General features: G+C 39.3%; 1 protein-coding gene across 1 annotated transcript in view; it reads left to right on the top strand.

Moving 5' to 3' along the window:
- Window positions 1-12,614, top strand: part of Caprin1 (cell cycle associated protein 1) — a 37,414-nt gene that overhangs the window by 21,032 nt on the left and 3,768 nt on the right. Inside the window, exons 8-17 of the mRNA XM_052725673.1 lie at window positions 1,196-1,248; window positions 1,333-1,419; window positions 2,639-2,794; window positions 2,877-2,985; window positions 5,151-5,212; window positions 6,076-6,186; window positions 6,322-6,471; window positions 7,283-7,433; window positions 11,697-11,891; window positions 12,507-12,607. Coding sequence (XP_052581633.1) covers window positions 1,196-1,248; window positions 1,333-1,419; window positions 2,639-2,794; window positions 2,877-2,985; window positions 5,151-5,212; window positions 6,076-6,186; window positions 6,322-6,471; window positions 7,283-7,433; window positions 11,697-11,891; window positions 12,507-12,607 — 1,175 coding nt within the window. The remainder of the gene's footprint in view (window positions 1-1,195; window positions 1,249-1,332; window positions 1,420-2,638; window positions 2,795-2,876; window positions 2,986-5,150; window positions 5,213-6,075; window positions 6,187-6,321; window positions 6,472-7,282; window positions 7,434-11,696; window positions 11,892-12,506; window positions 12,608-12,614) is intronic.

Raw genomic sequence — 12,614 nt, 5'->3', positions numbered from 1 at the left:
TTGACTTTCTGATTTTTGAGACAGGGTTTCTCTATGTAGCCTTGATTGTCCTGGAACTCACTTTGTAGAACAGGCTCGCCTTGAACTCACAGGGATCCACCTGCCTTTGCCTCTTAAGTGCTGGGATTAAAAGTGTGCGCCACCCTCCACCCCCAACCCCCAGCAAGACAGACTTTTGTGTTTTTAGTTTTTCTGCTTTTACTAACAGATGGAGAAGATTTTATTGTTTTTCTTCCTTCAGACAGTCTTAGTATATCGCTTCCACTGGTCTGGAACTCCCAGATATCTGCCTGCCTCTGCCTCGGAGTGCTAGGTTTAAAGGTGTGCACCAAGCTGGGCATGTTTCAAGGCAGGTGGATCTCTGTGAGTACGAGGCCAACCTGGACTTTCAGGACAACCAGAGCTACATACATAGTGAGACCTGTCTTGAGGTGTGTATACATGCATGTTACTCCAGGCCCAATCTAGAAGGTTTTTATTTTCAATATGCTTGTCCTAGAAACTATAGTTAATGCTAAAGTAATTCATCCTGGAATAAAGTAACTTAAAAATATAGTTACTGACTGTAAAAATAGTAAATGTAAGAACTTATCACTAATATATTCAGACACCTTGATTATGTAATGATAAAGTATTGTAGAGTTTAAGTGGAACTGATAACATTAAAACAAACTTAACCTTTTTTTGATATCATTTACATACACTTTTTTTTTCTTAAGAGCAGTTTTAGGATTACAGTTAAATTGAACATAAAATGGGGTGTAGAGATGCCTCCCTACTTAAGAACACTGACTCTTCCTGCAGAGGACTAGAGTTTGATTCTAAGCACCCATAGGATAGCTCACAACTGTCTGTCACTCCAGTTTAGGGGATCTACCACCCTCGTCTGGCCTCTGGGGACTGCACATGCATGATACACAGACATACATGTAGACAAAACATCCATATACTTAAAAACAACTTAAATTGCTATCACTCTTTCCCTTACAACTGCATAACTTTTTTACTACAGCATCAGAGGTATATTTGTTACAGTATACAAACCTAATTAATATGTTATTACCTAATTATATGTGTCTCCCCCTTAGCTCCTTGTACATTCTGTAGATTTAGATAAGTATATAACATGTTTCCACCATTATAATTTCATTGACTTAAATAAATATCTTCTGTTTTATTTCCTTTTTAACTCTAGAACCTGAACCAACAGAAGAATACACGGAGCAAAGTGAGGTTGAATCAACAGAGGTATCATTTCTTTAAAAAGTTTAATACTACCTTTATTCTTCTGTTTTTAAAACAGACATCTCAAACGTTGACTTTTCTTTTCAGTATGTCAATAGGCAATTCATGGCAGAAACACAGTTCAGCAGCAGTGAGAAGGAGCAAGTAGATGAGTGGGCAGTTGAAACAGTTGAGGTAAGAGTTCTTTGTAAGGTTAATGCCTTTTGACATTAGTCATTTTTTTATATATCCTGAGAAAAAATTAGGTTTTTTTTGTATTTTTGACACATTTGTCAAAATACATGGTTTTGCTTTTGATTATCTCACTTTTTTTTGTTTTGTTTTTTGTTTTTTGTTTTTTGTTTTTTTTTTGAGACAGGGTTTCTCTGTGTAGCTTTGCGCCTTTCCTGGAACTCACTTGGTAGCCCAGGCCGGCCTCGAACTCACAGAGATCCGCCTGGCTCTGCCTCCCGAGTGCTGGGATTAAAGGCGTGCGCCACCACCGCCCGGCTTTGATTATCTCATTTTTAAAATTTATGTTTAATATATAAGAAAGTTTTGCATGAGTGTATGTTTGTGCACCATGTGTGTCATTCAAAAGCCAAAAATGGGTACCAGATAACCCTTGAACCAGAAGTTGTGAACTACCATGTGGGTTCTGGCAATTGAATCCTGGTTCTCTGGAAGAGCAAGCAGTCAGTGCTCTTAAGTGAGGAACTCTCTCTCTAGTCCCCTTATTTGTTTCTTGATACCATATTGTAGAAAAATCTAGGCTCCCACCTTATAAAGAGTGTGAGTGCCATAATCTTTAATTTTACTTTAAAAGCTGTTTTTGTTATTAGACTTTATGGATCTCTGTTGTTTCTTGATGTAGTCTCTGACATAAGTCCCTTTTAGGTCCTCATCTCTAGTTCATCAGTCCCCTTCATATTTCTCTGTAGTTCGAAATAAAATAGATTGAAAAGTAAGCTAAAATGCTACATCCTAATTTTAAGTTAAGAAACGAAGCAATATATTAATCCAAAACATTAACTTTATTAATTGTGTTCCCTTTGAGGACCCTCTTTTTGGGGGAGTGGGGGAGTGGGATGATACAGGTCCCCTGGAAGAGCAGTCAGTGCTCTCTACAGCCTTTTGAAAACTACTGTTTCTTTGAAGTGTTTATTTGGACCATGAGCTGCATGTTGGTGGTAGAGAACAATTTGTAGGAGTTGATTCCTTCTACCATGTGGGTTCTAGGGAATTGAACTCCTGTCCTTAGGTTTGACTGGTAGTGCTTTTATCCAAGAGCCATCTGTGTGTGCCCTACTTTTTTTTGGGTAAAGCTTGTTTTCCTCATTACAGTGTAGATTGCATATTTAATGTTTTGAGAAACATGTTTGAAAACACTGGAGGTTTTTTCCTCATATTTTAGGTGGTAAACTCACTCCAGCAGCAACCTCAGGCTGCATCTCCTTCAGTACCAGAGCCCCACTCTTTGACTCCAGTGGCTCAGTCAGATCCACTTGTGAGACGGCAGCGAGTACAAGATCTTATGGCACAAATGCAGGGACCCTATAATTTCATACAGGTAAGTGTATTTTAGTAAGGCACTGTTAACAGTAACTTTAAATATGTTGTTTGATGTAATTCAATTATGTCCTGACTTGTAGGATTCAATGTTGGATTTTGAAAATCAGACACTTGATCCTGCCATTGTATCAGCACAACCTATGAATCCTACTCAAAACATGGAAATGCCTCAACTGGTTTGCCCTCCAGGTTAGTAATGATTTAAAAATTGTTCATTTTTAGAGAATGTATGTTCATGCATGTGCTTGCATGTGTGGTGGGATATGTGTGCTGTCTGAACAACTTGCAGGAGTCCCAACCTCTCCTATGTGGCTTCCAAGGAACAAACTTAGGTCATCTGGCTTGGTGAGACAAGTTGCTTTATTTACCCTCTGAACCATCTTATCAGCCTCCAAAGTCTGTCTTTTAACCATGCAATGATTTTTTTTATGAGAGGAAATAAATTTAAGACCCAGTAATTTCAGAGTTTTTGAAAGGTAATTTTGCCCTTTTTAATGCTTTCTTTTGAGTTCTTTGATTTGATGAGAACTGTTAACCTGTAAACAGTTAATAACTAGTTCTGTGATTTCTTTTTCTTGTAACACTTGTATTGGCACACACACATAGAATTGATGACTTCTCACAGTCTAAGTCGGGAATGGAAAATTATTAGTGCTCCAGAAGCCTATACTTATGTTTTCTTTCGTTTATGAGTTATCCTCCCCACCTGTAGATGACAACCACTTCCTTCTGATACAGTTTTGACAGTTGGTGCAATTTGTGTTAGTGAAACTTTGTGTGGTATTTAAAATTTCAAAAATCTTTTAAAAAGTTCTGATTCTGTGTGTGTCTGTGTCTGTCCCTGGTTTATGCATAGTGAGTCAGGTGCTCTTGGAGGCTAGAGGCTCTCGAATCCTGCTAGAAATGGAGTTCTAACTGGTTGTGAGCTGCCTGGTGGGGAAGAACCAGCATACTGTGTGTGTGCTTAAATGATGAGCCTCATTGTCAAAAATTGTCCATTCATCCTATGTGTCTCTCTCCCCCCTTTTCCCCAGACACACACAGGGTTTCTCTGTGTAGCCCTAGCTGTCCTGGAACCCGCTCTGTAGACAAGACTGGCCTCAAACTCACAGAGATCTGCCTGCCTGCCTTGTGATTGCTGGGATTAAAGATGTGCGCCACCACCACCTGGCAGTTTTAAAAATCTTAAGAATAATGTGTCTTCCGTGGATTCCTGCAGCTCTTAAGGGAGAATTTCTGATGATACAACCATGGAAGGGGATTCATGAGCTTGAGAGGAAGAGATGAATGAGACATTCAATCCTGAGTAGCAACTGCATAGAGTCTGTGCATTGTGTTGTGTAGATCTTTGCTATAGGATCATTGGTGATTTTGATCTTGGTCTTCTCACCAGAGCATATCAAGGTGTCAAAGTGATATAAAGTAACATGAAATCCAGTATATTCTTATCCCCCCCCCCCCTTCTCTCTCTCTGACATTTTTGAGATAGGGTTTCACCACATAGCTGTGGTTGTCCTGGACCTCACTATGTAGACCAGGTTGGCCTTGGACTCACTGGGACCGGCCTGCCTCTGCCTCCCAAGTACTGCAGTCAAAGGTGTATGCCACCACGCCTGCCATATTCTTAAGTGTAAAAAGTTGCTCAGTGACAAATAGTTAACTTTAGAAATGTAATTAGGATTTCTGTACATTAAAGGGAGCTCATGTCATATCTCTGAACCAAGAGTTAGAAGAGGTAATGCCTACAAAAACAACTGTTATTTTTTATTATTTCTATGTTTATTTTACATGTTCTGTCTACATGTATGTCTGTGTTCCACATATGTACCTGGAGAGGGCATCAGATCCCTTGGGACTGGAATGATTGTGAGCCAACTGCTTTGGGTGCTGGAAGCCGAACTCCAGTCCTTTGGAAGAGCAGCAAGTGCTCTTACCTGCTGAGCCATCTCTCAGGGACCAGACCAGGCCTTCTGAATGTAAGAACTAGGAAATCCTAACTGCCAGACCATGTGGGATTATGCTACTTTCAGAGGTGGACTTTCTCAAAAGTACTGGCACTGGTTATTATCTGTTGTCTACCTTTTATTGATACTACTGACATCTTAATTTACCCAGCAAAACACAAAATTGAAACAACTATGAGAGTAAACTATAATCACTGCTGATAAACTAAAGTGCTTAATGCTAATTTGAAAGCTGAAATCTTAGTTGTGCTTTGTAATTTATTTTGAAATTGTTCATTAATCATTTGGTTATAGAAATTTACCCTTAACACTATGTACGATGTAGATAAAGTTTAAGAAATTGGATTTTCTCTTAACAAATTTTATGTAACACCTCTCTTAATTTTGCAGTTCATTCTGAATCTAGACTTGCCCAACCTAATCAAGTTCCTGTACAACCAGAAGCCACACAGGTAAGAACGAATAAGAGTAGTTTCATTTTTTTTTTTTCTGAGGACTCATTCTTAGTTTAGTTAGTCTGGGATGCATTTGATCACTTTCAAAGTGTTCTGTTGCAGATTCATCGACAATGGGTAGTTTTTAGAATTTATTTCCATGCATATATTTGTTTTTCTTTTGGTGACTTTAAAATTTTTTCACGTTTCACACAGCAGGACTTTGTCTTAATATTTTTTTTTACATTGCTTTGCATATGTAATAGTGTATTAAAGTGAAACAAATGTCTTTATTTAAGACAGCTGCCGGGCAGTGGTGGCACACACCTTTCATTCCAGCACTCCAAAGGAAGAGGCAGGTGGATCTCTGAGCTTGAGGCTAGCTTGGTCTACAGAGTGAGTCCAGGACAGTCAGGGCCATGCAGAGAAACTGTTTCTGTCTCGAGGAACCCCCCCCCCAAAAAAAAAATTCCCCAAAAATAATTCTAACTAGACAAACTTTGATTTAGCTTTGAGATTTAAATATCAGCATAGTTTGCAATTGTTAGGTGTTTATTTCATATTGAAACAAAGTCTTAATATGTAATCCTGACTGGCCTGGAACTTGCTATGTAGAAATTGAAGTCACAGAGATCTGCTTTCCTCTGCCTGCCCCCGGTGCTGTGATTAAAGGTGTGTGTCACCTGTCCAGTCATATTGTAAAGTCTATAGTCTCAAAATGCAGAGAAAATTTCTCTTAGTAGACATGTCTTTTCTTTGAATCTGTTTTAGAGTTGGTATTATTATTATTATTATTATTATTATTATTATTATTATTATTATTTTGTAATGGTCAGTTTAGTTAGAAAAAAATATGATTTGAGATTGTTATTTTCGTATAGGTTCCCTTGGTTTCATCCACAAGTGAGGGGTATACAGCGTCGCAACCCTTGTACCAGCCTTCTCATGCTACAGAGCAGCGGCCACAAAAGGAGCCAATTGATCAGATTCAGGCAAGTTCTGTTACCAAGCATGAATTGGTATGGTACTTTAATTATAAATGCATTTAGGTCCTATTTTACTTAACATGTAAAAATTTTGAGTTAGGTTCCCATTAAAGTATATTTGTTTATTCACTTTGTGTTTAGGCAACAATATCTTTAAATACAGACCAGACTACAGCATCATCATCCCTTCCTGCTGCTTCTCAGCCTCAAGTGTTCCAGGCTGGGACAAGTAAACCTTTGCATAGCAGTGGAATCAATGTAAATGCAGCTCCATTCCAATCCATGCAAACGGTGAGCAATTAACACTGTTTAGTGTGTACTCTGAATCATGCTAAATAGAGCTGAGCTGCATCTGTATGTACTGTTGTATCTGTGTTATATTTACTGACCACTAGACAGACGCTGATTGATTTCTCAGTGATAAATTTGAGCCTTAGGAGTCACTCATATTTAGATTTTTTAGCTTTATCCCAAAGGTTACAAGATTTAACAAAGTTTGAACAAAACAAAAAGGCCAGAGAGATGAGTCAGTGGCTAAGGTCCTTGTTGCCACGCCTTATATTCTAAATTTAATCCCTGGAACTCAAATGGTAGAATAAGAAATCTGAGTTCTTAAAGTTGTCCTCCAACCTCCAACTGTGCAGCTCATACTCATAAACACACACTGATTCTTTAAAACAAAACAAAGGAGTGTCGTATAAATGTCTGCAGTTAGAACCTGTTAGCCTAGTCTTTACCGTACTGGAATAATGTTTGGAAGTAAAATTTAGATGTTATACTTCACTGATTCATTAGTAATTACTTTTAAATTATATAATTACTAGAAAAAAGTACTATAATCTGGAATACAGTTGGATTAGTGCTCAACGGAATTCCTGAAGATTTACTCACTTACAATTTTTTTCATTAATACATTAATAAAAATAAATCGAGTTAATAAATAATGCCTCATCAAAAGTTTGGTAGCTTATTTTGTTGTATGTATAATTTGAAATTTCTTGTAATTTTTAAATTAATATTTGAAGGAAAGCCAATGCTGAGATATTCCATGTCTAAAGCAAGAATAGAGGTATGAACTAATCATTTACTTCATTTGCTACAGGTGTTTAATATGAATGCCCCAGTTCCTCCTGTTAATGAACCAGAAACTTTGAAACAGCAAAATCAGTACCAGGCCAGTTATAACCAGAGTTTTCCCAGTCAGCCTCACCAAGTGGAGCAAACAGAGCTTCAACAAGATCAACTGCAAACAGGTAAGAAGGCCAGGGTGACTTCCTTTTTATTGTTGTGGCTTCTCTGTGGAGCCTTGGATGTCCTGGAACTGTGCCTCTTCCTCCCGAGTGATTTGATGAAAGCATGTGCCACCACTGCCCAGCCCTGGGTGACTTTCTTCTCAGTCTTTTATTTTATTTTTTTTTTTAAATAATTTATTTTTGAGATTATAAAATAATGAGATAACATCCTTTTCCCTCACTTCTTGTCTGGAAACCTCCCAAGTATCCCGCCCTTTTCAAATATTGCCATTTTTTCTCTTAATTGTTGTTAACATGTTTATGTATTCCTAAATACATATTACAACCTATTCAGTCTGTATAATGTTATTGATGTGTTTTCAGGACTGACCATTGGTATTGGATAATCAGTTGCTCTGCTCTTTGCTGAGGAAGACTTTCTCCTGCTCTCAGCATTCCTTAGTTCCCTCTTGTTCTTTGTCTGGGGTTGAGGCCTCATGAGTTTCTTCCCATTTGCTTTATAATGTCTATTGGTGTCATCCTCTCATAGTTTGTGTTTAACCATCTGTGCTGGGGGACTTCATGCATTTAGCTTCTGATGTTTCTAGGAGACAGAATCTCAAAGCAAATTGCCTATTTGGGCTCTTAACAATCCTATCTCCCCTTCTGCAATGATTCTGAATCTTCAGGTGCAGAGAGTTGCATTGTAGATGAATCAGTAACATGGTACTTGGTTAGCAGTAGGTCACTTGCAAGCTTACTTAGAATCAATAGGTTGACTTCACCCCACCCCACCCCCCCTTTGGATTTTTTGAGGCAGGGTTTCCTTATGTTACCTCAGCTGTCCTGTCCTCTGTAGACCAGGGTGGCCTCTCAGAGATCTGCTTGCCTCTTTGCCCGAGTGCTGGAATCAAGGTTTGTGCCACCATTTCCCAACTTGGCTTGGTTCTTAACATGCTAAAATGTTGGGCAAAAAACTTACGTTGACTGTAATTGGTGCACTACATTGAAATCCTTTTTGGCCAGTAAGGTCATAATTTAGAATGTTTTTATACATACAAAGTGTGTTTATATACATACAAACAAAGCACATAAACACTTAAACATCTTGTTGAAAAGTAAAACTTTAATTTTATGTGCACACATGTTCCACGTCATGCATGTGGCATCTAGAGAACAACTTTGGAATCAGTTCTCTGCTTGTCCATCAGTGTGGGTCACAGGCTGCAGGGCAAACACTTTACCCACTGAACCATCCCACCAGCCCTGTATAGGCTTTTCTTAACTGTAGTCACTGCTGTGTATAATAGATCTCTTGAAGTCCTCTGCACTTGGGGATTTTTGACTTCTTTCCATTCTGTATGCAAATGTTACCTCAGGAATATTTCCATCATTCATTTCAAATATAGTGTACTTTTTGGTCACTCATTAATTTTCTATCTTTTATTAGAGTAGTAAAACTTCCAAGGGAATAAGAACTGTGTTGGTAATTTATATCCCCTGCGTCTGGAAAATGCCTAGTGTGTTCTAGGCCTGGCATTAATTTGAATAAAATCTAATAAGTAACTTGTTCCTACATGAAAAAAAGTACCTGGCAAAGAATCTTGGTTTTTTTTTTTTTTTTTTTCTTCTTTTAAGACAGGGTCTGTGTGTTGTGGAACTTGCTTTGTAAAATGGGCAGTTAGATAAAATGGAACATTTAGATAAAGCTGTCTTTCTCTGCCTTCTGAATTTTGGGTTTGAAGGCATGTGCCATTATGCCTGGCTCGGCTTTTCCTTTGTAAGCTACTTTCTAAACAAATAAATAGAAATTCTGCTACACTGAAATAATTATCAAATTTTAATTGTGTTTTTTCCCTTTTTTTGGTAATAAATTTCTTTCCTGGCATGGTGCTGCATGCCTTTAATTCCTAGTATTCAGGAGGCAGAGGCAGGCAGAGATCTCTTGAGTTTCAGGCTAGCCAGGGCTACATAGTGAGGTCCTTTATCAACAAACAAAATTTATGATTTATTAGTATTAGATGTTTGACTTACATACCTATTAAGTTTTTGTTTTTATTTCTTTGTTTTTGTATCCCAACCAATGTTTCCTCTCCCTCTTCTCCAAGTTCCCCCATCCCCATCCCCTCCACCTGAACTCCATCTACTGCAGTTTTTCTGCAGAAAGCAGCAGGGCAGGCAAACCATGGATATCAGCCAGCCATATCAAGTTGTAGTGAGACTAGGCACCTCCTCTTCTGTTAAGACTGGATGAGGCAATCTAGTAGGAGGAATAGGTCGAAAAAGCAGGTAATAGAGTCAGAGACCGCCCCTGCTCCCACTGTTAGGAGCCCCACGAGAAGACCAAGGTACACAACTGTAACATGCAGAGGGCCTAGGTCACTCCCGTGCGGGCTCTCTGGTTGGTGCTTCAGTCTCTGTGAGCCCCTATGAGCCCAGGTTAGTTGGTTTTGTGGGGTTTATTATGGTGCCCTTGACCCCACTGGCTCCTACAATCCTTGGTCCCCCTCTTCTGCAGGATTCCTGGAGCTCCCCCTAGTGTTTGGCTGTGAGTCTCTGCCTCTGTTTCCATCAGTTGCTGGGTAAAGCCTCTCTGGTGACAGTTAGGGCTAGAGTATATCTATGAGTATAGTAGAATGTCATTTTACCTGTCTGGGTGTTTTGCCTGCATGTTTGTGCACCATATGCTTGCCTGGTTCCTGGAGGAAGCCGCAAGAGGTCTTTGGATTCTTGGAATCGGAGTCACAGATGGTTATGAGCCTCCATATGGGTGGGGGGCCTCTATATGGGTGCTGGCAATTGACTCAGGTCCCCTGGAAGAGCAACCAGTGCTCTTAACTCTGCAGAACCTTAATACAATTCTTAATGATAAAATGTGATTGATAGCTGGGTGGTGGGTGGTGCACGCCTTTAATCCCAGCACTCTGAGGCAGAGGCAGGTGGATCTCTGTGAGTTCAAGGCCAGCCTGGTCTACAGAGTGAGATCTAGGACAGCCACTTCTGTTAAACAGAGAAACCCTGTCTTGAAAAACCAAAGGGGGAAAAATGTTTTGATGGTAGGTGTGATGGTGCATACTCGTTGTAATCCAGTCCTTGAGAAACTGAGGCAGAAGAGAGTCTTGAGTTCAAGGCCAGCCTAGGCTATGTAGTGAGACTTGTCTCAAGACAACAGCAAAAATATGATTTGAAAATTCAGTTTAATGTTCAAGATAATAATGTAATTTGTACTTGACATTTGCTTGAAATTTTTATGTTGAATATAATCAAAGATAATGTGTATAGAAAGATTATATCATGAATGATATATAGTTTAGTAAAGCTTGAAAGATGCCATGACCGTTTATTTTTCTCTGCATAGGTGTTTTCTGGCTTTTCATGGCAAAGAAAAGGCACTGTCTGGAATTTCTTGGGGTGGGTGGGGGGGATACACAAGTTAAATTTCCAGAAATTAGTGGTGTTGCAGGAGCTGTTTTTGATTCTATTTTTTCCTCATCTTCCAAAGGTACTTAGAATTTTTTTCTCTCCTATGTATAATAAATACTGGAATAATAATCAGATAACATACATTAGTATTTTATGTTTGACTTTTATTTTGTATAACTTTTCATTATGGAGGTTGAGAAGGGGTGGTTGGGTGGGTGGGAGCAAAGTAATGTGAGCCCTTCTTAGAACCAGCCCTTCCAGTAGGTTGAATGCCAGTGTGAGTACCATTTTGCTGTCTTCTAAGTCAGCTGTACTTGTTAGGCACCAAAGGATGGAAGTTGAAAGCCTCTCATGTTTCAGATACAAAATTGATGACATTTTTCTATAGAGCCACTTAGCTATGAGTATGGTTTGGATGTTTCACTATGTGCCAAGGGAAATAAGAAACTATAAGAAAATGTACATTACTGAGGAGAGTTATAATGAAAAGCAATGACATATACACTATTTCATTATGGATTTTGTGAATTATGGAGTTTACTTTTGCTAAAAGTTCAGTTACTTTCAGAAGATGTTGGTGATAGAGAGCCTTTTCCAATTTCATGTGTGGAAGAATGGTGTATTGTAAGCTCTGATTTAAGCAGTCTGTAATTACTATTGGGGAAATGACCCTCTTTCGCTTAATCTTACAAGTGGGTAGGGGAAAAATAGGGACTTCATTAGTGTTATAATTTCCTATTAATAGGCAAATTTATTCAAGTAATTAACTTTTAGAGTGTAGATTTTGTATAATTCAGAAAGCATGTGGGAAGAAAGAACAGTAGTGAACTCTGTTTTTGTATGCACATTTTCCTTTAACAGTGGTCGGCACTTACCATGGTTCTCAGGACCAGCCCCATCAAGTGCCCGGTAACCACCAGCAGCCTCCCCAGCAGAACACTGGATTTCCACGTAGCAGTCAGCCTTATTACAACAGTCGTGGTGTGTCCCGAGGAGGGTCTCGTGGTGCCCGAGGCTTGATGAATGGATACAGGGGCCCTGCCAATGGATTTAGAGGTAAACAAATAAAGCAAGTTGGGATTACTTTTTGCAGTTTCAAGTCTCTCCTGATTTGTAAAATATGTAGAGATATGTCTCATTTTTGGGAAAGAGTTGCCTCTCTGTATTAGTCCCTTAATGTATACTTTAAACATTTGAAGTGTATGTTGTATGTGTGTGGCTTCACACTCAGATCTACCTGCCACTGTCTCTTGAGTGCTGGAATTAAAGGCATGCGCCACCATGCCTGGCTAATTTTGCCAGTTTTTTATGATAAAACTGGGAAAGAAAAATTGAGTTGTTACATAGATGTTTGTTTATAGGTTTGTCTGAGTTACAAGTTTGTGTGTGTGTGTGTGCGCGCGCGCGCGCACACACACGCGCCCCCCGCCCCCCGGCCCCCCCCCCCCCCCCCCCCCCCCCCCCCCCCCCCCGCATGCATGTTCATTCCTAGATGGACAAAAAAGTATCCTCAAGCAGATGGTACTTAGATATTGATAAACAGATTGGATCAAGACGGGAAATTCAAAATTAGTTTAAATAAGTAGTGTGGCATGCATTTTTAACCGTTCCCTTTAAGAAAATAAATTCCTTGTAAGGAAAAGTAAATTATTTCCTTGTCCTAAATTCCAGGAGGATATGATGGTTACCGCCCTTCGTTCTCAAACACTCCAAATAGTGGTTATACACAGTCTCAGTTCAGTGCTCCCCGGGACTACTCTGGCTACCAGCGGGTATGTA

Source organism: Peromyscus californicus, unplaced genomic scaffold (assembly GCF_007827085.1).
Source record: "Peromyscus californicus insignis strain IS unplaced genomic scaffold, ASM782708v3 Scaffold_7__1_contigs__length_154581171, whole genome shotgun sequence".
Classification (NCBI taxonomy): domain Eukaryota; kingdom Metazoa; phylum Chordata; class Mammalia; order Rodentia; family Cricetidae; genus Peromyscus; species Peromyscus californicus.
Note: the sequence above shows the minus strand (reverse complement) of the source record. Positions and strands in the feature narration are given on the sequence as shown.